At 39.4% G+C, this 22,776-nt stretch overlaps 2 protein-coding genes across 24 annotated transcripts in view; one reads left to right on the plus strand and one right to left on the minus strand.

Annotated features, from left to right (window-relative positions):
• Positions 1-22,776, minus strand: part of lrba (LPS-responsive vesicle trafficking, beach and anchor containing) — a 241,565-nt gene that overhangs the window by 78,072 nt on the left and 140,717 nt on the right. For 14 of the 23 annotated variants that reach the window (XM_074629449.1, XM_074629454.1, XM_074629453.1 and 11 more), the window contains 3 exons: positions 21,304-21,428; positions 15,661-15,804; positions 13,216-13,352 (listed from right to left, as the gene is read on the minus strand). In XM_074629449.1, the coding sequence (XP_074485550.1) occupies positions 13,216-13,352; positions 15,661-15,804; positions 21,304-21,428 (406 nt within the window). Of the gene's footprint in view, positions 1-13,215; positions 13,353-15,660; positions 15,805-20,981; positions 20,997-21,303; positions 21,429-22,776 lie in introns of all 23 variants that reach the window. The other 9 variants (XM_074629440.1, XM_074629450.1, XM_074629439.1 and 6 more) reach the window with 1 other exon arrangement.
• mab21l2 (mab-21-like 2) lies at positions 10,104-11,714 on the plus strand. The gene has a single exon (XM_074629455.1). The coding sequence runs from the start codon at positions 10,498-10,500 to the stop codon at positions 11,575-11,577; it is 1,080 nt and encodes a 359-aa protein (XP_074485556.1). The 5' UTR covers positions 10,104-10,497; the 3' UTR covers positions 11,578-11,714.

Consider the following 22,776-nt stretch of genomic DNA (forward strand, 5'->3'; position numbering starts at 1 on the left):
TCAAAGTCAGTAGGACTCATTCTCTGGTGACCATGAATGTCTGTATGAAATTTCATGGTTATTCATCGCGTAGTTGTTGAGATATTTCACTAAAAAACAAAAGTGTAAATCTCATTGTGGAGAAAAAGTCAGACGATCATGAATGTATATGGGATTCATCCTCTGGGGACCAAAAATACTATCGATCCAATAATTGAGATATTTCAGTCCAAACCAAAGTGGTGGACCGAACAAACTGACACACCGAAAGACCGACTGACCAACATTGTCCTCCCTAGAGCCCTGCTGCTGGCATGGCTTAAAACACACAATAACAGAGAAAGAACCATCTTGAATTCTGCCCATATATTTCCGTTGAGCTCATAGTCTGACGACGGCCAACTTCCAGAGGATATCTGACAAATAAGAGTACGACAGATACGGGCCGTAAGCAAAAGGATGAGCCAGTATCTTGGGTTTCTCCAAAGCTTTGAGGCCCATCATTAACAAGTCTTCCTCCATCACTCTTAAACACCCAACATCTGGCCAGGGGACCGCTGACCTCATCCCTACAGAATGAGTTAATCATCGCTGATATAACCTCACTCAAACAACTGGAGTGTAATACGAGAGATTGTATCGCAACCATCGATGTGGTTTGAGACTCAAAAGGGAGAGGAGGTGGTGAGCATATGCAGAGAGATAAAGAGACAGTAAAGATGGTAACAAGACTTTACTGCTCTACTGGGGAACAGAAACTCACTTCAGGAAGCTTTAAACCTTTATTTGGCCTTATCTCCTCTAATTGGCTTAAATCATTCGTAATTGTTTGCACATGTCTTAATGTTGAGCAGCTCCCAAAGCTCGGACCATGACTTGACATAAGCAGTGAGGCAAATCGAGACGAGCAGTATGATAATAATTGGGTTTCCTGATGACTGGATGAACCAAAGTGGGCTGCGGGGAATGATGTTTGAGACTAAACTGTGCCTGGATGTTTTGGGATTCGAGGAAAGGGAAAAATCCGAGAGGAACACATGATGCTAACGAGTCTGTCTCCGGTAAGGAAATGTTTCATGTCTCTCAGGTGCTATAATTACTGTACCTGGAAGGAGCGAAGGAAAGAGGGGAAAGAAAGAGAAAGAAGGTCATCCCAACCCATCACTCCGCCGGTTGTTGTCGTGGTGTGGCTGAGCGATTTATTGACCATCTCAGGATGCACTCTGTCAGAGCGGGCGAGGAGAGCGGCGGGAATGGATGGTGGAACGGCACGAAGGAGAGACGGAGGGAGGGAACGAGGGAGGCCAATATGAATGAGTGAGAGTGAGGGGATCCGTTTCCTTGGGCTCATTGATAATGACATACCTGCTTGGGCTGTCCGTTAGTCCTATAGCACACACTACTTAGGCTCTAACTGGAAAATCAATAGGCTCCTCTCTCAGAGACCTCTCGCTGCCATGGCTCTTTGTGATTGGCAGCTGCAGCCGAAGGTCGTCCCTGGTGACCATGAGAGTTTGGCGGAGCGAGCAGGAGAAGGGGGGAGGGGTGCAGTCCCAGCAGTTTGACACTTTAGGGAGAGCTTAACGATATGGGACTGGTCGCTACATAACGCCGGGGTGGTTTTCTTTGACTGAGTGACCATCCATTCAGCCACTCCAGCTAACCCAGAGGAGCCGTCACCACCCCACTAATTAGAGTTACCAATGTCTTCTCAATGGGGGTTTTATCATTGCATAGTCCAAGGTTGGACACTGACCTTTAGGAAAAATGTACTGGTATTCTTTACAAAATACTTTTCTATTTGGCCTTTGGCGAAAACTTTTTTGAAAAACACAGTGTGGATGTCCACAGGATTCAGAAAAAACAACACATATACTTATATCAGCTATGTTTTGTTTTTGTTAAGTTTTACAGTTAATACAGTGAGTGTTGCAAAAAGAAAAAACTGAGGAACAAACTGAGGAGGTCATATGAGGCAAAAATTCAAAACATATCCTCATAACGGTTCGTATACATGACGCACGTGTCAATTTCCTCACTAGTCTTCAAAATAAACGTACGTAAATTTAGGCAACAAAACTACTTAGGTTTAGGAACAGATCCATGGTTTGGATTAAAATAGCTCCAGGACCGGCGTATCTTAAGTACAGAAGTTACGAGACAATTAAATCAACGTTTACTTCTGGTTTCAAACGGGGCACGAACACCGGTCTCCTGGGCAAAAGTCCAGTGTTTTTGACCCACCCATCGACCCCGACCTCCTCCCTACGCAGCGTTTGTCGCTCTTTATACTCCCTGGTTCACAATTATGTGGATTACATACAAATTGATATTGCGGGATATATAAATTAATTACAATGCATTACTTTTCGTAGGTATAACTATGAACAGTGTATGAGAACAGCCTATTTCAAGTGAGGTACTCTGATTTCTAAAATAGTGTGATATTTGGTTTTGAAACACTTACTGCGTAATTTATACTGTATTTCATTGTAACTTACCATTAGCCTTAACTTACCATTTTTTTTAATTATTTAAATGTGCATTGTTAGTCCTATAAAAATAACCTGCTGACATTAGGATGCCATTTTAACAAATAAATTACTTTCAGTAAATTACCTTTGCTGTAATTTGAGGCAGTTATATTTGATTTTCACATTGTTGTGTGGCCCAGTAAGTGATCATTTCATTCACTTCTCCTTCATCAATGAATTTCTCCCTAAATGTGTCCCAGTAGCATACTTTACACTAATAGTATAAATACTAAAAAAGTATATGCCAATGTATTAGAGTTGACCAAGCGAAATGTTTGCAGTTAGTCCAATTACAAGCAATTACATGTACATTAATATTTCATACTGACATGAGTATACAAGTTGTCAGCCAACTTCAATCTGAGGCTTTCAAATTAAAATTGGAACAATTCATAAATAAAAAAGCGAAACTGTACTTTCTGTATTTCTTAATCTGTTGCTGGAGCTGTCACACCATCCTCCTCAATATTTTCACTTTTTTTTCTGCTGCGGACAGATTTTTTCATTTCCAGTGTGTGATGGATTGTGGGACAACATTGTCCATCAAAATCACAATAAAAAACAAACTGACTTTAATGTGCATTCCAGCATTTTTAAGTATATGTTATTTATTTTGCCGCTGCGAACATACCACATACTCACACCACAGTTAGAATGAGTAAATAGTTTGCTAACAGGACACAGGAATAGTTTATAATACACTCAGAGTGCAGTGGGGATCTAAGGGACTGTTCCTCCAATCAGGTTTCTGCTGGTGTTTCCATTGACCAATCAGCTGGAAGTAGAGCGAATTCCACTTCCTCATTCATGCAATATTAGTAGTCTCCAGGAGTGGCTCTGCAACAATAACTCCACATGCAATATTGATGGCTTGTGTCTAAACACAGAGAGGGAGCTGCTAAACACACACACATACACACATCTGCTCCGTGACTTCATCAGTTCTGCTATCTGCCGAGCAGATGCCGGGGCCTGCCAGGCAATTAGTTGCCTGCGATGATTTTCTTTGAGCCCTCTATGGAGGGAGCAGCTGGGTCCATCCGGGTTCGGGAGACAGCAACAAAATGTGTGAACAAGGGCATCAAAAATGTACTCGCTCAGTTCACATGTGTGCCGATGTTAGTCTATGTGCACATGTGTTGTTAGGTAGTGAGCCACTTTCTCCGCACCGATCATGTTTCCAAAGAAAGGAAAAGGGTGAAAAGAGCACTACCTCCCTTATCACTCACTTGGAATTACAAAGCACACTAACTCAAACAGATATAGGGAGGAAACTGTTGCACATTCAGTTGCAAAACTAACCCGTTCTTTCTATTGCATCCGTCATATGTATCTCAGATGTCATGCCATGCCATAAAATGTAGCCATAGCATTTAAAGATGTATTGCAAAGGACAAAGAACCATTGTTAATATGACTGTCTGCCACTCTGCTGTAAATTACTTTAGGAGACGTTTGCTTTGTATTTGTCGTATGTACAGTAGGGGAGAGCGGGGTCGGTTGGAACACTTTTGTGTCAACACTAAATAACCTTCCATTACTCACAGACTACTTGAACTGTAATGAAAATAATTTGATCCCTGACTGATACAGGTGTTTACTAACAATTTATAATTTTTTTTAGAGCCCAACCCAAACGTGAAAGGCACAAATTTGTTAAATGAACAAGGAGTGCATTTTCCTAAAATGCTGTGTCCCTGGGAGGGTTGGGACAACTTGTTCTGGGCTAAAGAAAATATCACTTAAAATGAAAAAATTGCAGTCTAAATTTGACCTTACCTAACCTTATATTTACAATAGGGCTGTCAAAGTAAACGCGATAATAATGCGTTATCGCAATTTTGTTTTAACGCCACTAATTTCATTAACACATTAACGCAATCTATTTTTCGGAGGTTGTACCGGGCTCAGTTTTCAAGCTAAGGTGAAGATACTAGCAGCATATGAAACTAGAAAACCTAAAGAATCGATTACTACCATGTCATACTAGCTTGTCGCAAAGGAGGCTAAATAACACTCCAAACTTACGCTATATTTTGGCGGGGAAAAACTGGCATGGCAATTTTCAAAGGGGTCCCTTGACCTCTGACCTCAAAATATGTGATGAAAATGGGTTCTATGGATACCCACGAGTCTTAAATACCTGACAGATCTCCTTTTAAGGTACATTTTGAACAGATCAAAAATGTGCAATTCATATTTTTTTAATATTTTAAGCGACTGACAGCTCTACTAAAAACAGTATGGTAGAAGAGAAAAACTAAAGAGCCAAAAATGTACCTACACACTATATATTTAAAAACTGTGAATAAAATGTGAGGAATAGTCAGAAGGTCTCCACTTTGAGGTTGGAAGTGAAGAGGGTGTTTACGGATTATGAGCATGGTGAATGAAATATAGGCATAGTTGCTTTATAACTTGCTTAAAAAATGTCCCTGTCCCAACTGTTCCTATGTCCCCGCTCTCCCCTACATGCTGGCAATTCAGATTGAGGATTCAACAAGTAGAGCAACCAGACTGACCAAGCTATCACTGAAATTCAGTTTTACTACAAACAGTTTATAACATTCATGAAACAGGATCCTCTTCATATAAAGGGACCAAATATGTTCCAAAGACAAATTATGTCTTTGAGGTTGTTTTACTAATTGTAAACTATGTTATGAAAACAGTGTAGCACACACAGTAATGAGCCACCTGGGGGTACTCAGCGTAATCTGGTAGGAGAGGAGAGGGAAAAGAAGAATAAAGCTGAGAGCGTAGGAAAGGCAGACAGAGCAAGGACAGAAAGAAAAAAAAGATGAGAGGCAACGAGGATACTCATCAGCTGGCAGAGATTTGCACAGGCATGGACACTGTTTTGTGCTCGTGAGGGGATCACTGTGGAGTCGTCACACAGACTCAGATCAAAGAGCTCTCTGACAGGCCCCTGATCTTTTCTCCAGTCAATATAAACCAGGGGGGAACTCTTTAGGAGCCACAGATAATTCTCAACATTTTCAGGAGATAAAGGGCACAAAGAAGTAGCAAGAATGGATGAATGAGTGAGGTGGCCTTTGTCATTAGATATATATTTATATATATATATTTGTACTATAAAAGGAAAAAAGGGGTGAAATAGGAGGGAAAAAAAGAAATAAAACTACCCCAAAGTTGCTCCCAGCTGTCCCAACAGTGTGCTGACCCTACTTCTGTTTTCCACATACGTCTGCAACGAGCAGTTTGGCACATAAAACGTAAACACATACAGTTTTCTGAGATATGGCTGACCAACTGGCAAAATAGACCTAATAAAATCCACTATATCCAGTTCATTCTACATTGCCGTAAAAATGGCCTCAGTTACTCAGAAACATGTGGTTTGATAATGTCTTTATGAAAGTCGTATATTTCATTGAACTACAGTTATCATGTCTTTTATAATATTTGGACACTTGCTCTCCAAGTAGTGTCGATAAATCTCTCCGGAGCTGTGAGCTGTGAGCCTGATGATAAATAGTCATTCAGAAATTAAACATTTTTCATTTATTCTCTCTGTTTCTGTCTTTTTCCTAATTTTCAAACGTTGGGATGACTATAATTTTACTTGAGGGAAGGAATGTAAAATCTCAGTTTCTTTTAGATTTCCCAATAAATCAACTGTTGCTCGTCTTGCCAGGGTTTCTGTGGATACTATAAGAATATCCAAATAGATTTTGTGTGTTCATTTAGTCACTTGGGCAACAAATTCCAATATCATGACACAAAAGCAAATGCTACTCAGTAATGTTTCAACTTGAATGTTGGTGGGGACGACACTAAACCACTGAGACCGAGGTTTATTTAACTATTCTAAGCGGGCAAACCTCAGTGAAACGAGTCAAAATGACTGAAAACAGTGCAGAATATTCATCCGCAAATTGTGTAATTAAAATACAAACACAATGTGATCCCATGTAATTCTAATTTGATGTGTTTCAACTTAAAAAGGTAATATGCTGACATGAGCTCAAATATTCAGTAGGTCTTTCAAACTGAACTAAATAATAAATTCTACTATTTGTATCATGAGTTCCTTTACACGCCCTAAAGCCTCATCAGTGCTTGCAGAAAGGCAACATGATAAAGTCCAGAAGATGTGTAACTATGAAGGGGGGGTGGGGTCATTAATCTTTGCCTTTTCTGAAATGTTTGTAGCTTACTCCACTTCCCTTATTGCATAGTTGGCTACTTCATATCAGTAAATGGGTTTCTGGAAATCATTGCTGAGGCATTACGCGGCATTATGTAAAAAAATAATATATTTCTGTAACAAGAGTCATGGCGCTCATGCATTTTATATTTAGCATTTTATTTGCACAAAAATAGCCTGGTGTTTGCTTTTTATGGCCTCAGAGATAATGTTGCTATGCAGGCAACTACAGTCCAACACTGTCTGTGATCAACACCATTCACAATATTACAGGCAGCATATAGACGCTCTGTTATTTACTGTAGGTCTGATGATTTTCTGAAATTACAGGAATGATTTAACTATATAGAAAAGTTGTAGTCTAATGTCGCTATATGACAATGAGGAAGTGAATGTTTGGTCAAAAGTTAATCACTTGAAATTAGAACATGTATTTAACATGAAGCCTTGAATGAAGGGAGACTTAAAAAGCAGAAGAAAATGTCCAATTCCCTTATTGCATATAGTTGGCTACTTCATATCAGTAAATGGGTTTCTGGAAATCATTGCTGAGGCAATATTCTGCATTATGTAAAAAAATATATATTTCTGTAACAAGTGTCATGACGCTCATGCATATTTTATTTAGCATTTTATTTGCACAAAAATAGCCTGGTGTTTGCTTTTTATGGCCTCAGAGGAAAATATATGACATTTTTTCCATAATGTTGCTATGCAGGCAACTACAGTCCACCACTGTCTGTGATCAACACCACTCACGATATTACAGGCAGCATAGACTCTCTGTTTATTACTGTAGGCCTGATTACTTTCTGAAATTACAGGAATGATTTAACTATATAGAAAAGTTGTAGTCTAATGTCGCTATATGACAGTGAGGAAGTGAATGTTTTGTCAAAAGATAATCACTTGGAATTAAAACATGTATTTAGACATTTAGACATTTAGACAGCAGCTAAACACTGAACGTTTCAAAATGTTTTTGAAACATCAGTGGGTTCTTGAGAGGGATGTTAATAGAAATAAAGAACAGAATATCATTTTTCATTGTGAGTGGGATACTTTGAGTCAGGGTCAGCATTGGAGTTAAATAAAAATTAATAAATAATGTTGATAAAGGTCAACTAAAGGGATGTAAATATGTCCTTTTTTGTCTGTAAAATAGAATAGATAATTGTGTAAGCGAATGTGTCTAAGTGGATATCTATATGTATGCTCGTGTGAATATAGATATATGTATATACTGTATGTATATATATATATATATATATGCGAGGTTGGTTGTATGTAAATATGAATATGTATGTATATGAATATGAACTTATCTCTTGACACTGCACTATTACAACAGGTCCTTTTCTTATGTTTCTTTTTTTGTTTTATATATGTTGTTGCTGCTGTCTGTATGTCCCTTTTACAAGTATGTGTATGTATTCCTTTAACCGTAAATAAAAAAAAATAAAAAAAACATGTATTTAACTGAAGCCTTGAATGAAGGGAGATTTAAAAGCAGGAGAAAAATGTCCAATTAGCTCCATCTAATTTTAGCCAGACGGCCATAATGACCGCGACCTCGTTAACTAGGGCGTTAAAGGACTGCAAAGGTATACCAGGCTGCAACAACAATACTTAACCTAAACATCTCATAAGGCTTTCTCTGCGGGTTTTTATATAGTTCCCCTATGCTTCCATGTCTAAATGTGTCTCCTCACACCGCAGCCGCGTGTCTGTGGGAGGAAAGTAAAGACTTCTTTAGTCCTCCAACATGAAGTCTGGGTGACAAGGGGACTTCAATTACAAGCTCCGAGAGACCCCTGCTTCAATTATTCAGTATGGACAAGGATCACGGTGATAAACCCACGGGCAAATTAACGAGTGTGTGTGTGTGTGTGTGTGTGTGTGTGTGTGTGTGTGTGTGTGTTTGTGTGTGTGTGTGTTTGTGTGTACGTGTGTGTACGTGTGTGTGTGTGTGTGTGTGTGTGTGTGTGAAGCCGCGGACACACTTCTTCTTGTTCCAGTTATTTGACTCAATCCAAAATATCGACCGTGTAAATAACACTAGATGTCCAATGAAAATTTAAATCAATTGATTAGTTTAAAAAATCTTATCAGGTGGATATTAGTAACGTTTATTTGTCTGATCATTTCACTAATTCAAGCTTCTCTCAGCCTATACAAGCTGCAGGTGCACTCCACACATTTTACTATTTAAAAATGCACATTAACACAAATAATAAACAATATTCAACAGCCCAAATATTCACTGTTTTATAATGAAAAGAAAGATATAATTTCACATGAATGTGATAAAAACACAATCGCTAAAAGGACGTATCCCAGAATAAATCAATAAAATGATCTTAAATGAAGACCGTATATAGGCTATAAGTAAAAAAAGAATGACATAAATATTGTTTTATTTTCCGAGTTGTAATTTAATTTACAAATATGCCCAATTTGAAAAAAAGGGAAAATCCCACTGACTTGACTGATCAGACTTTTTGCAATACAAGTAGGACATGCTGCGTAAAAAATGGATGAGAATAAATAATACTTGCTGTTAATGAGAGAGAGAAAAAAAAGCTGCAATAACAAGAGCCTTTCAGGTGACAACAAGGGCGAGGAAAAACACGAAAAAACACTTTAAATTAAAAACCGGAGATGAAAAGGAGATACTTTATCTACAGAATAATAAAGTCTAAAGTTAAAGGCTGTCACTCACATTTTTGCCTATACACTCCTATAATCCTCTGGAGCGCATCGTGGCCAAATTACGCGCAAAGAGCAACACTGATAAAATGTTTTACTGCTGCGTGTCTTAGAGAGTATATACAGTGGAATATACCTCTCTATAGGTTGGTGTTTTCCTGTGTGGAGTGAGGAGAATAAATAATACTTGCTGTTAATGAGAGAGAGAGAGAAAAAAGCTGCAATAACAGAGCCTTTCAGGTGACAACAAGGCGAGGAAAAAAACACGAAAAAACACTTTTAAAATTAAAACCGGAGAGAAAAGGAGAGACTTTATCTGCAAACTAATAAAATCTAAAGTTAAAGTCTGTCACTCACACTTTTGCCTATATACACTCCTATAATCCTCTGGAGCGCTAAATTACGCGCAAAGAGCAACACTGATAACACGTTTCTCTAAGACAAATGTGTCTTACAGAGTATATATACAGTGGAATCTAAAATATAAACCTCTCTATAGGTTGGTGTTTTCCTGTGTGGAGGAGTTTGTGGAGCATGCAGACAGCTCCTCGCTCCTCGCGGTGCTGCTCGAGCTGGACTGGAGCTCCTCCACGCGCTCCTCTGATTGGCTGCGCGCACTGACAGCTCGGCACATGATTGCAGGAGGAGAAGCCCGACCCACTTTTCACTCTTGCTAAAGGAACCATTCATAAACTACACAAGTCCAGATTCACAGCTGAGTGTGGACGAAAAGTGAGCAGAGGAGAGGACAAGAAGAGGAGATGAGCTCTCACAGGCGATGTTTTAGCCTTTAGGACACGGATGGTGACATGGTGCAACCTTGAATATGAATGTATTCCTATAGTGCTGCTGCTGCTGGAAGAAGTGCTCATGAGTTGGACTGATATTTTATTTTAGCAGGCTAATCCGTTGCATCCCTATCCGTTTCCTCCTCACACTGACGTCCATCCGCTGCTAAAAAAAGCAACTTTTTTTTTATTTTTATTATTATTACTCACTTTTCCAAGCTGTTTTGCCTCTTGGCTTTATACCGGTAAAAGCATTGGATCCGTCAACCTACTGCGACTCCCCGGTGGTGTACAGCCCGGACCACCTCTGCCCCAACATGATAGCGACGCAGGCGAAGCTGGTCTACCAGCTCAACAAATACCACAACGAGCGGTGCCAAGCGCGCAAAGCGGCCATCGCGAAGACCATCAGGGAGGTCTGCAAAGTGGTGTCGGATGTCCTGAAGGAGGTGGAGGTGCAGGAGCCTCGCTTCATCAGCTCCTTGAGCGAGATAGACGCTCGCTACGAAGGCATGGAGGTCATCTCTCCAAACGAGTTCGAGGTGGTGCTCTACCTCAACCAAATGGGGGTGTTCAACTTCGTGGACGACGGCTCTTTGCCAGGCTGCGCGGTGCTGAAGCTGAGCGACGGCCGCAAGAGGAGCATGTCTCTCTGGGTCGAGTTCATCACCGCCTCGGGCTACTTATCCGCCCGGAAGATCCGCTCCAGGTTCCAAACTCTGGTGGCGCAGGCGGTGGATAAATGCAGCTACAGAGATGTGGTGAAGATGGTTGCAGACACCAGCGAGGTCAGGCTGAGGATCAGAGAGAGGTATGTTGTGCAGATCACCCCTGCGTTCAAATGCACTGGGATTTGGCCTCGCAGTGCAGCTCAGTGGCCAATGCCTCACATCCCATGGCCAGGTCCGAATAGAGTAGCAGAAGTGAAAGCTGAGGGTTTTAACCTGCTCTCCAAAGAGTGCTACTCGTTGACTGGCAAGCAGAGCTCTGCAGAAAGCGACGCCTGGGTGTTGCAGTTCAGCGAGGCCGAGAACAGGCTGTTGATGGCCGGCTGCAGGAAGAAGTGTTTGTCGGTGCTGAAGACGCTGAGAGACAGACACCTGGAGCTGCCTGGACAGCCGCTGCAGAACTACCACATGAAGACGCTGCTGCTGTACGAGTGCGAGAAGCACCCGAGGGAGACGGACTGGGACGAGTCTTGTCTCGGAGACCGACTGAACGGCATCCTGCTGCAGCTCATCTCGTGTCTGCAGTGCCGCAGATGTCCCCACTACTTCTTGCCAAACTTGGACTTGTTTCAGGGAAAGCCTCACTCGGCCCTGGAGGCTGCTGCTAAGCAGACGTGGAGACTAGCGAGGGAGATCCTCACCAATGCTAAAAGCTTGGACAAACTATAATGAGATAATAAAGACAGACAAGAGAGACGAGAGAGACTTTTTTTTTGGGATAAAAAAAACTTCAGAGAAGGACAAAAAAAAGATGATCCTGCAGCTGATTCTCCTCCAAGCAATGTGAAAAAGAAAAAAAAAGAAAATCAGTAACAAAAATAACCCTTTTTAAATGGAGCAAATTGGGCCACTGCCACAGAGGGGAAAAAGAAGTGAAGGTACATTTTTAAGATTAAATGTAAGAATTTTTCAGTTGTCTTCTTTTAAATGTTTTCACAAAGTGAAGAAACTTTTATTTAAATATATGCACAAAAATCGTTTAAGTGAAAGAATAATAATAATGTAGCGTGCCAAGTTCAATTTTTTTTTTTATTATTATGTGACTTTAAAAAAAAAAAAAATGTTAATAAAAATGTTGCAAATTAAATTACAAACTTGGCCTCGTGTCTTGACGTGTTTTGACAGCTGATGTGACAGAAACATCTGTTGCATTTTTTTTTTTTTTGCTATTGTCTTAATGAAGAGAATCGTTAAATGATTCATTTGGATCTGTGATCAACGCTGCATGGGGAAAGAGAAAAAGGAAAAATAAAAAACGCTTTTGCTTAAATTTAAAGAAGGACTGTGCATAGCCCTCTTTAGGTCATATGTTATTTTTTACAGTGAAAAACCGGCTCTAAAGGATTTTCTAGTGAACGTAAATCAACGGACTCATGTTAATATATATAAATATATATAAATATATGTGTTTTAACAGCAGCACTATAGCACGGTGAGGGCCTATACAGTTTAACTGAAGCCTTAATCTAGTTAATGCGGCTGATTTTTAGATCAAGTTTAAATGAATGAATTCTGATATCAAATTCGCATTCAAATAAATGTGGATGTTACTAAAATGAGCTTATTTAAATGCACAACAACATATCTAAAAAAACAATTACGACAATTTCACGCAGTGTTAAACTGCACCATCACAACCACCTGTGGGTCAGCCACAGTTAGCATGGAGTCACTAGTAGCACACTATAACCACTACAATTACTCATATTAGCCCACATTTTAATGTGCATTATTTATTTTTTAATCAAAGCATTATATTTATGTGCAATTTATTTATTTAAAAAAAAAACTAAATATGCTGGATGATCATTACTAACGAGAAGGCCTGATTCATTTGTCGTTATGTTTTCCCCTAAATATAGGTTGATTATTTATTTATTTATAAGAAAAACACTCCATTTCTTATCACCACAAAACAATATTAAATGTTGTCTTGGTGTTAAATGTATACTTAAAAATATTAATGAAGAAAACATTTTTTTATATTCACTACCAAAAATATTGTTTAGTATAACACGTTAAATTAAAGCTAACTTTTTTTTCTCCTCCATTTCAATTCAAATATTGTCATATTGTTAATTCATAGACAGACATAATATATAAATCTCTTCTTTGACAAATTCAGATCAACACACTCATAGTCGCCTTTTTATGCTCATTTAAAATGACACACTTGTAGATATTGAGGCTATATTCGTCAGCCTGCATGTATAGCAGCACTATAAAAAGGTTAAATCCAAGCAAGCATGGCTTCTATAAGTTGACAATCTCAGACGATCAATCAATGGAGCTCGGAGTCTCTCTTACCTTTGGATCGATGGCCTTGAAGCCAGGCTCGTCTTCGTCCACCTCGAAGTAGAGCTCGGAGGCGGTGATGGACAGGGTGCCTCTCACCACCACGGCCGGAGCCACCAGCTGAGCGCTGGTGCTCAGGTTCACTGGGCCTGGAGGACAGACACAGCAGACAGAGAGACACAGGCCACGGCTCGGTCAGAGACAGAAGAAGCATGTCCTCCTATCCACGAGGGGAAATATGCGCGTTTTACGCAATAAAGGGAAACATAGAAACTCAACGAGGAGCTGATGGGTTGTTTGTCTTAAAAAAAATCCAAATGCAAATACAAACAAATCCTTAAATTTAAGCTTCTATAAGTGAACAGTTGGCTACTTTATGTCATTGGATAAAGCGCAAAAAGTGAAATCAGAATGATAATACAATCACATCAGCAGCTCCTTCAACTCCGAATAAGGAAAGTTGGAGATAAACACCCCAAGGATAATGCCTATTTTTAAAGTTAGGACTATTTCTAATACAAATTGTGTTTATGTAAAACTATTTTTGCATTAGAGTATATTTAAATTGCGAGGCTAATTCAAACACTGTCTTAGTTTTCATCCTGGAGATTTATAATCTTACAATTAATCGATGCATAAATACTATACAATACGATAATACGATAATACTTTATCGTCAGACAGGTCTGAAATTTGTTTTGCATCACAGCAGCTCCATTTGCAACATCACAAAAAGGACAAAGACAAGAAACAAGGGTAGTACATTTAAACATTACAATCACAGAATATGATATTTAGGGCCCTTCGACATACATTTGATCTGGGATTAGGCTCCATATTTAGTTTTAGGATTGACTGGTGTACAAAAGAGGGCTTCTTCAGTCTAACCTCATTAAATCGTGGAACCCTGTATCTCCCTGATTTGATGGTAACAATTGATATTCACTGTTCAAAACATGGTTGGGGTCAGAGACGATGGTGTTAGCCAGCCTTAAGATGTTATTATGATAGGCTGATTCATAGAATTTCTCAAGGTGGTTGACCTACAATCTTTGGGCAGATTTTCATTTGGTGAAGCAGTTTTGACTTTAAAGTAGTGGACAAACTAAAGGATAAGGATAAGAAAGTGTATGAGATATAGTTCTCCAAATAACATATTACAGGCCTTAAACTTGCCCTAAAAATAAATAATAAAAAGTGTCAAACTTAAAGTCATTATTGTCAAACTGTCAGTCAGTCAGAAGGCATTGATTGCCGGTGGTTTGGGCGAAGCTCTGTTTAATCTCTCATCAATCTTAATTTATGCCAGTATGACAATGAGAGCTCGGCTCATGGGAGCTGTGTGGCTCTGAGCTCTGGCCGGCTCTGCTGCAGAACATGGAGCCATTGTGTGTTTGCAGATGTGCTTCTGCGAAGAAAAGAGGCTCGGAGCTCGGCTTGATTTCCCTGAGCACCCTGCACACTCTGCACACTGGATGGAATAAACAGATATATATGTTCATCCCTCTGCTTCTTGTGAACACCCCCGTGCGTACTGACATGTTATCCGTGGGTTTGAAATAACAGGTTTTTATTTGTTCCATTGAGTCAAAAGACATTCAATTACACCTGGCTGCTTAAGACGAGATCTCTCCTCTATATTCTCACAGTATACACATCACTTTATTAGACAGGACTCAACGTTTAATCCTATTGTCCTCCTGGTTGCGTTATTTTAATAGCACTCTGAGCCCCATTAATGCAGCTTAGTGTGGTGAGCTGCTGTCACTATGCGCATAAAAAAATGCGGATTACACTGCAATCCGATTAGCGGACTATATTATATTTAATTAGGATTCTTTAAATATCAAAAGCAACAAAGAGCTGACAGTATTAAAACGTAATATAAGGTTGTATTGGGAGGTGGTTTGATCAGGCTAATAGGCTCATGAGGGAGGTTTTTATTTATGCTTTCTCTTGAATCAGATAACAGCGTGAGCAGTATCCTGGGATAAACTCAGCTACTGCTGGATTAAAAAAAATGTTTAGAGAGTTGCTGCTGTGTGTGTTTGTGAAGCAGACCTCCAGTGGCAACTGAAAATACTGTGTTTTCACTGGATAGCTGTGCCATAATGAAAGAGTTGTCTAATGCTGGGTAAGGCTTCCATTAAATGCCTGTTTTTTCCTTGTACATAAGGAGTCTAACAATGCTACAAGATATCTGCAAAACAGCATGTTGTGATATCAAAGCAAAACAGCAACATCATATGGGAAAAATCAATGAGATCCTATGGGAGATGTCGTGCAGAAGTCTCACGATTCAGTGCTGCGAAACAGTGGAGCTGCATATGTGGGATATTAAGCTATGTGAGAATGACAACGAGGCATGTTTCTTTATTTTGTCTGGGCCGCAGGACAAACGGCGTGGCAGGGCTGGGAGGGGTGAGGATGACTGAGAGGTGGAGAGGATTTCTTTACCTGTTAGGTTCTCCAGGTCCTTCTCCTCTAAGGATGACAGGGTGTCGTCGTCTCCGTCAAGTAACGAGTCACTCTCAGAGTTTTGATTTCCCAGAGCCTGACTCCTGATGGACTGCTTGCTTTTGAGAATATCCTCCTCGGACGCTGGAGGGGGGAAAGAGGGCTTTTTATTTTTGCTTTAAATACAGGTCATATACAGTGCTATGCATGGAGTTACATTTATTTCATATTGTATTGTAGGTTATAGCACATTAAATAGGTTCAACTTTATTTCAGTGCAGAGTTTGGTGGCTTTCAATGATCACATATTTGAGCAGATTTTATTTTTAACTGAAACAAAACACCCTGACTCATATCTTTTCTATGTAAAAAAAAACAGCAATTACAGTATAAGCAACCATTACATAATGACAGTGGAAACGTTATTTTTAGACTGACTAATAAAAAGTAGTTGTGCTCTAATATTTCCACTGTTTAAAGCTACAGCTACTAGTGGTGTCGTGGTAAATATAAAGAAGGTTGTTCATTTAAATCAGTGATTATCGTAACAATCTCAAATAAAATCTAGAGTTGAGTATTATCTTTATTTTCAGAATTGCATTCATTTAGCACTCTTCATAAAACACACACCGATTTGAACCTACTTATTAAAACAACTTGTAAATTTTGTAAAACATTATCTTTATCTTGTTTTTGTCAGTTTCCTAAGATATAAACTTTGTTTTTCCAACAGAAAAAAAGGCCATATTTTGTAAAGTATTTGGGGTTTATCCTCTAAAAAAAACATTTACAAAGTTGACCAGCACTGCTGTTTAACCTCGGTTCATCAGTTAGGAGCAATGCTGACTTTGTGCAGGCACACAAACTGAAAACAACTAGCAAAACGAGGCAGACAAAAGACTGACATAATGCTGATCCTTAAATGCATCAAAACAAACACAAAGATCATTCAAACACATTTAAAACACAAAATGAGGGTCACACACTGCCCGTTTTGATTTCAACTCAACATGACTTGAGGTTCCAAATGGATTATTTAAGAAAAATGGTAATCTGCAAACATTTAGAGAGCCCAGCGGTGCATGGTGAGGATCCACAGACACAAGTCCACAGCACAAAGAGCGGCTGGCGAGTCCTCCCTCTCTGTAAACAGAGCTGGCAGTATAGCGAGAGCTTTCGCTGCTTCTGTGCATGTTTTCTAAATCCAGCGTTTCTGGTAAAAGCAACACAGTTTTAATCCAGCGAGACGCTGAACACGTATTTAGTGAATTTTTTTTTTTCACCATCACCTGAGGGGAGATCAATTTGCACTTCCTGAAAACGCACAACCGCGTCATGTGGCTCTATACTTTGAAACTGCTAGAGGATAAAAAAATCTCTTGTCATGGAAAATATGCAGCTCGCTGATATTTAGAATGGTCTTCCTGTAATTAAGCCTCCCTGGAGGATTCTTTAGTTAGCAGCAGTGAAATTACTACCAGCTCCTCTAATACGTACCACATGCCATCGTATTCACACCGAGCAAGTGGACAGGGGACTTATCACAAGCTTAAAATACAGAGATGCATTTCAGCTTCTTTGCATTTCAGTGTAAACATGCTCAGCAACCTAATTCACTGCGCTACTAACACACAGTATCAAGCCTTACAAACACACAGGCTGATGTAACTAAACCTCACGCTCCTTCTATTACCCTCAAGCACGAGTTATTAATAGTTCCTCCTCAGTATAATATACACTGACGTGAGTGCAACGAAACTACTGACCATCAACATCAGAAAAGCAAGAAAAGCTATTTTGACCAGAGTCATGAAATGTGCAGATAAGTGACAGGCTACGTGTTAACTTCTCACTCTTTCTCTTCCTAAAGCGAATACTGTTTATTTTTTTCTTGTTTTAATTTGACAAGTCTGAGGTTTTGGTGGTGTTATGCGTGTGTGTGTGTGTGTGTGTGTGTGTGTGTGTGTGTGTGTGTGTGTGTGTGTGTGTGTGTGTATGTGTGTGTGTGGGGGAAGTACAAGCTTTTATCAGTTGGATTTAAACTATCAAAATGTGTGTGTAAAAATATGGAATTAACTCAAATTAAGTGTTATAAATAATAAATTAAATTAAAAATAAATAATACATTTAGATGCAAACTCACAACAACTATTAACTTTTAAAATGTCATTTAAATTAAAGCAAAAATGAAAAAGATTACAACGATAAATAATCTGTAAAGAGCAGGCGTGCCACATTGACAAAAAAAAAACATCGAGCATGGCACTTCAACCTCATCACTCATCACACGGGGAGCAGAAAACGTGCATAAATCCCAACAGGTTACACTTTTTTCCGAGACCCCATTTCCCGACTGAGAGGTTCAACTACCTGCTTATACAACTCAAGGCATGCATGGTCACAGCAATTAAATTGTCAAAATTAACAAATTTGTTTTTAACGGCAGCGTAGCCAGGAGTGTGGTCATGAGGCGAGTATTGATTACCAGAACAGAGACATTAGTCTTCAGGTATTTACTCTGCCACCTCTGGTGCACGGGCCCTGGACCAGACCGAATCAATCCCCAGAAAAGATGGTTCTTTCCAGGCATAAATACATAAGAGCCTACTCAAGCCTACTGGCAGCCACACGCTCTCCTGTGGAAATCATCTTGGCGGGGTATGAATGATAACAGTTCATACCCTTAACGCAGAAATGCACATTTTTCTCCATGTTTAAATGAAAAGACATTCCGCTCTTCTTAAAAAATAACACTTTATTACAATAGATTACTCAGTAAAAAAAATGCAAAATATTTTCCATTGCTTCTAATTTTATAATCAAGCGTGAGATTTTGAAAAGTGCAGCCACAAGTAGCTAGAAAATTAGGGTAAATTCAGGCTTGATCTCGTGCTAAATATTTTCTTAGGGGGGTGAAACTGCATTCTCCCCCTCTGCATCTGATGAATATAATTACAGCCAGATATGACCTTTGTGCTCTGTTTGAAAACTCAGCCCTGCATTCTCATCTTGAGCCGCACTTCCGTAACAAATGTCGGGTCGACTAAAACAAGACGAAAGGTTACATCAGAAAATGGATGCCGGCAGGCTTCAATGTCAAAGAGTTATTTTAATGATATATTCCCGTACTTCAGCCGGGCAGTGTGCTCTCTGGAGGTAGCGTACCCTTGCCACAACTGGCTGCTGGCTATTTTTACACAAGACCTGACTTTGAAACCAAATGTTGTTTTGCAGGAATTTGTCTCTTTTTTTCCCACCGCAGTGAAGAATATATGCAGCACATAATAGTTCTGAATAAAATTGAATACCAGATCAAATACCTGAACTCACAGAGCGCCTTCAACACATTTTCATCAGCTAAAAAGAAGTCAATGACAGAGCAGAAGTGATGTGTCTGTTCTCTGTCACGAACTAGCTGAAGGGAAAACAAGGAGGAATTAAGATGGAAACAAAGTAAAAATTCAGAGGCTTTGCTGCAGAAGAACAGCGAGCAGCTGGCCTCCACGCTGCAGCCATTACTGCAGACCAGAAGTCTCCCAGGATCCCGGGATCCCCAACGCTTATTGCTTCTAGATCACACTCGTATTGACTCCTGTCACACCTGCCATTTGTCTTTGGGAATGATGTCACGGTTTAAGGGGACTTTTGCAGGTGACACATTGAGGACATTTTTTGGTCCATTTATTGGAGAGAGTAATTGACTGAGCTGGTAAATGTAGGACCAGCATGACGATGATTGCAAACCCTGGTGTGTGCTGGATTTTTATTTTTTTGGGTTGGGAGAGAAATGAGGGATTACATGCACTCTAGGAGAGAAATGTGACTCCTGATGTTAATGCAGGGACATGTGTCATTTAGATATTGTGGTTATGAGTGACTGCTGGGAATGTTGAGTTGAATAGAAAATCGGCACCTGTCTTTGCAAAGAAGTGCACAGAAACGATGACAAATTGATCGGAACTATTTAAATACTAAAGGAAAAAGTAATCAATGCTGTTTTAATGAGAACTTAATGAGAACTGGACTGCAATTTGCGTTTCACTAGTATAATATTTAAAATGAAGGACAAATACAATTTATTGCAATAAATCAATAAATTCATCAGAAGTATACACCTTTAAATACATTTAATTTTGTCTATTAAAGGTACATATTTTATTAGGGCTGCCCCCTCTTAGTCGATTAGTTGACTAATAGGTCGTTTTGGTCTTAGTCGACTAAAATAGTAGAATAGTAAATTTGTCATTTTTTATGCTTTTTTTCATGCTGAATGACTTATTTCCAATACACTTATGAGCACATCTCTGGTGAACACAAACCAGTTACTTTTGTGTGATTCTTTGTGGAAAAACTCAGTTTTACAGATCTGACGATTAAATCAACTAATAGATTAGTCGACAATATGAGCGTTAGTCGACTTCAGATTTCTGCCCTACGGCAACACTCATCGAGTGACTGGAATCAAACATTTTTTCAGATTCTCAGTATTTTCTGTCTAATTCTTTAATCAGATATTTTCTGATCTAAATTGTGAAATTAGGAAACTTGGCAAAGTTTAGACAGTATTTTATTTGGGGCAAGTTGTTGTAAGGCTGCTTATATTAAGATAACATTAAACACTGATGCCTTTAAACGTTTTTTGGAAGCATATTTTGTTAAAAGAAAAAAAAATGTTTTTTCCTCAAAGGGATTTTTTGAGAAAACTGTTGTTTTTGGTATGCATACCATAACCCAGGTATCATATTGGCACTGAAAATTTCAAATAATAACTTACCTACTATGTGATTTAGAAGGACTGTTTTTATTTGCAAAAAGTTTTAGTTTGTGCCGTAGAAGCTGAAAACATTCACCAAAAGTGGGCTTCAGTTATTTGTTCAGAAATATCCTATGCACTTTTCCCATAAACTACATGTTGTGATGCCAAGGACTGTGTGTCAACAAGCAAAATGAAATGCATTTTGTGTTCCATTAGAATTAGGTATGGCCAAGTAAACAATCAGAGTATTATTCCAGATGAAAGACTGCTGCAGGTAGCTGCTTGGTTTGTGGCGAGATGAATGTGACTATTTTAAAATACGTTGTGCCAGTAAAGTGGCTAAAGTGGTTTTACAGATCTGTCGATTAAATCAACTAATCGATTAGTCGACTAAGAATTTCTTTGATCGAAGACAACCCTATATTTTTTTTATGTTTATCGCTGATCTAACAAACTATCCTAACAAGGAATACATCAAAAGGCACGAATCCCAAAATAACCCCTTGTTCAAACACAAAGATCTCAACAAGGGAACAAAATAGAGGAGGGAGCATGAATCACTTACCGCTGATATCAGCCACTGTTATGCAGCGAAGAAAAAAGAAGCAACAAAATGTCACATTTCACCTCATTCATAGCCACTCAGCTCAAAGCATGCTAACACTCAGGTTGATTATTAGGCCGGCTTTGCCTAACGGGAGGCCGAGTATGAAATTACCTTTGTGAAATTCAAATGAGGGTGCTTTTTTTACTGTGTCTTGCGGTACAATAAATCTTTTATTGCAGCGGGAAGACTAATTTTTATTACCTTGTACCTGGTGCTACCACCGAGTGAGTGAGAAAAGGGAGTGCAAATGACAGGAAGGGACTCGGCGGACGGGACTGACCGTGTTCGGCCGCGGCTTTGAGCGTAGCCTCTGAGTGAGTGGATCCGGAGGGGTTCCTGATGAAGCGACGTCGCCGCCTTAAATCGTCCTCCCAGTAGTCCAGGCGCCAGAACTCCCTCGGCCGGCTGCAGTGAGACAGAGGTAGCACATGTGTTAGCAATTACCAGCCAGCATGGTATAGCAGCCCAGCATTAGCGCTCGGTCTGGGCAAGCATGCATAAAGCCAGCATTGTGTTTGGTGGGGTTTTTTTAACCCTCAGAATCACTCTTTAAAAACATTCACTTGGACACAAGTTTACAGCCCAAATCATTGTACTTGACAGTGAGCGTATCTCCATCTCAAGAGGATAAGGTGCTCCCTTTTATTTCTTTTTCCTCCTCCTCTCTCTTTGAGCACTATCACAGTGGAATGAGCAAATGATCCTTTTCCACACACTTCTGTGGCACATGCCTCCATTCTGGGCTCATTTCAAGCCCAGCAGGACGCCTCTTGTCAGGACTCGTGGCTAGCAGGATAAGGAGAAGGCCATTACAAACACAGAGGAGGGGGTGGATAGCATTACCAATATTAATCAATGTCTACAGCACCCATTTCTCTTTCCAATTTACATCTCCCTTTACCAGGCCCGATCACTAAATCATTCTGCTCTCAAGGTAAAGAAAGTGTTAACTTTTAATGAGGAGTCACTGCCACATAGCATTGTGCATGTACACCGTGTCTATAATGAAATATCACTTCTGTTTTTTGAAAGTGATTTAATTCAAACATAATCTAAAATATTCATTATCCACGGCTCGGAGGCACAGCAAAGCGTAGGAAAATCATTTTTCTCATTACTTAAGTCATTGTTTATTTTCCAGTTTAAAGGGTTTTTAATTTGAAGAACTTTTTAGTACAAAACAAAGATGTTTGTGTGTCATTAAGGCAGCGCGAAAATGTCTTTTCTAAATGTAAAAACGGCTAATGTGTTAATGATTAACAGCTCCGGTGGGGAGGGAAAACAACATGCACTTGGGTCTTCAGTGAGACTAAATCCTGACTGTCTGACTCAAGTCAAACAGTCATTTTACTTCTACTAAATGTTCTCATGAGGAAAAACTCTTTTAGGAAATGAGAAAATCCTAGTCTAGGCTTGTCCTGGAGTTAGTTTTGTTAGTTTTTATTCACCATTAGAGGTTCCTAAAAACCCACGGCACATTTTACCACAGTTTCGTGCAATACTGTAAATCTCTTTAATTCTGCAGGGCCGTGTGAAAAGTGAAAACAACACCAGCAGGATCTACGCTCTCATGAAACATACAGTAAATGTCAATATGTGCAAAATTGTTTTCTATATTCCACAGACTCAACTTTTTGGGAAGATTAAAAAAGGCAAAAAAAAAAGCATTTTAAAAAATTAAAACTAAATGTTACAAGAAGTCATACCGAGGTTTAAACGATACAAGATATTTCTAAACTCATAAAAACAAAGC

Source organism: Sebastes fasciatus, chromosome 3 (assembly GCF_043250625.1).
Source record: "Sebastes fasciatus isolate fSebFas1 chromosome 3, fSebFas1.pri, whole genome shotgun sequence".
In the NCBI taxonomy this organism is placed as follows: Eukaryota; Metazoa; Chordata; class Actinopteri; order Perciformes; family Sebastidae; genus Sebastes; species Sebastes fasciatus.

Coding starts and splice junctions, on each gene's coding strand:
- mab21l2 (XM_074629455.1), top strand. CDS start 10,498: ATGATAGCGACGCAGGCGAAGCTGGTCTACCAGCTCAACAAATACCAC.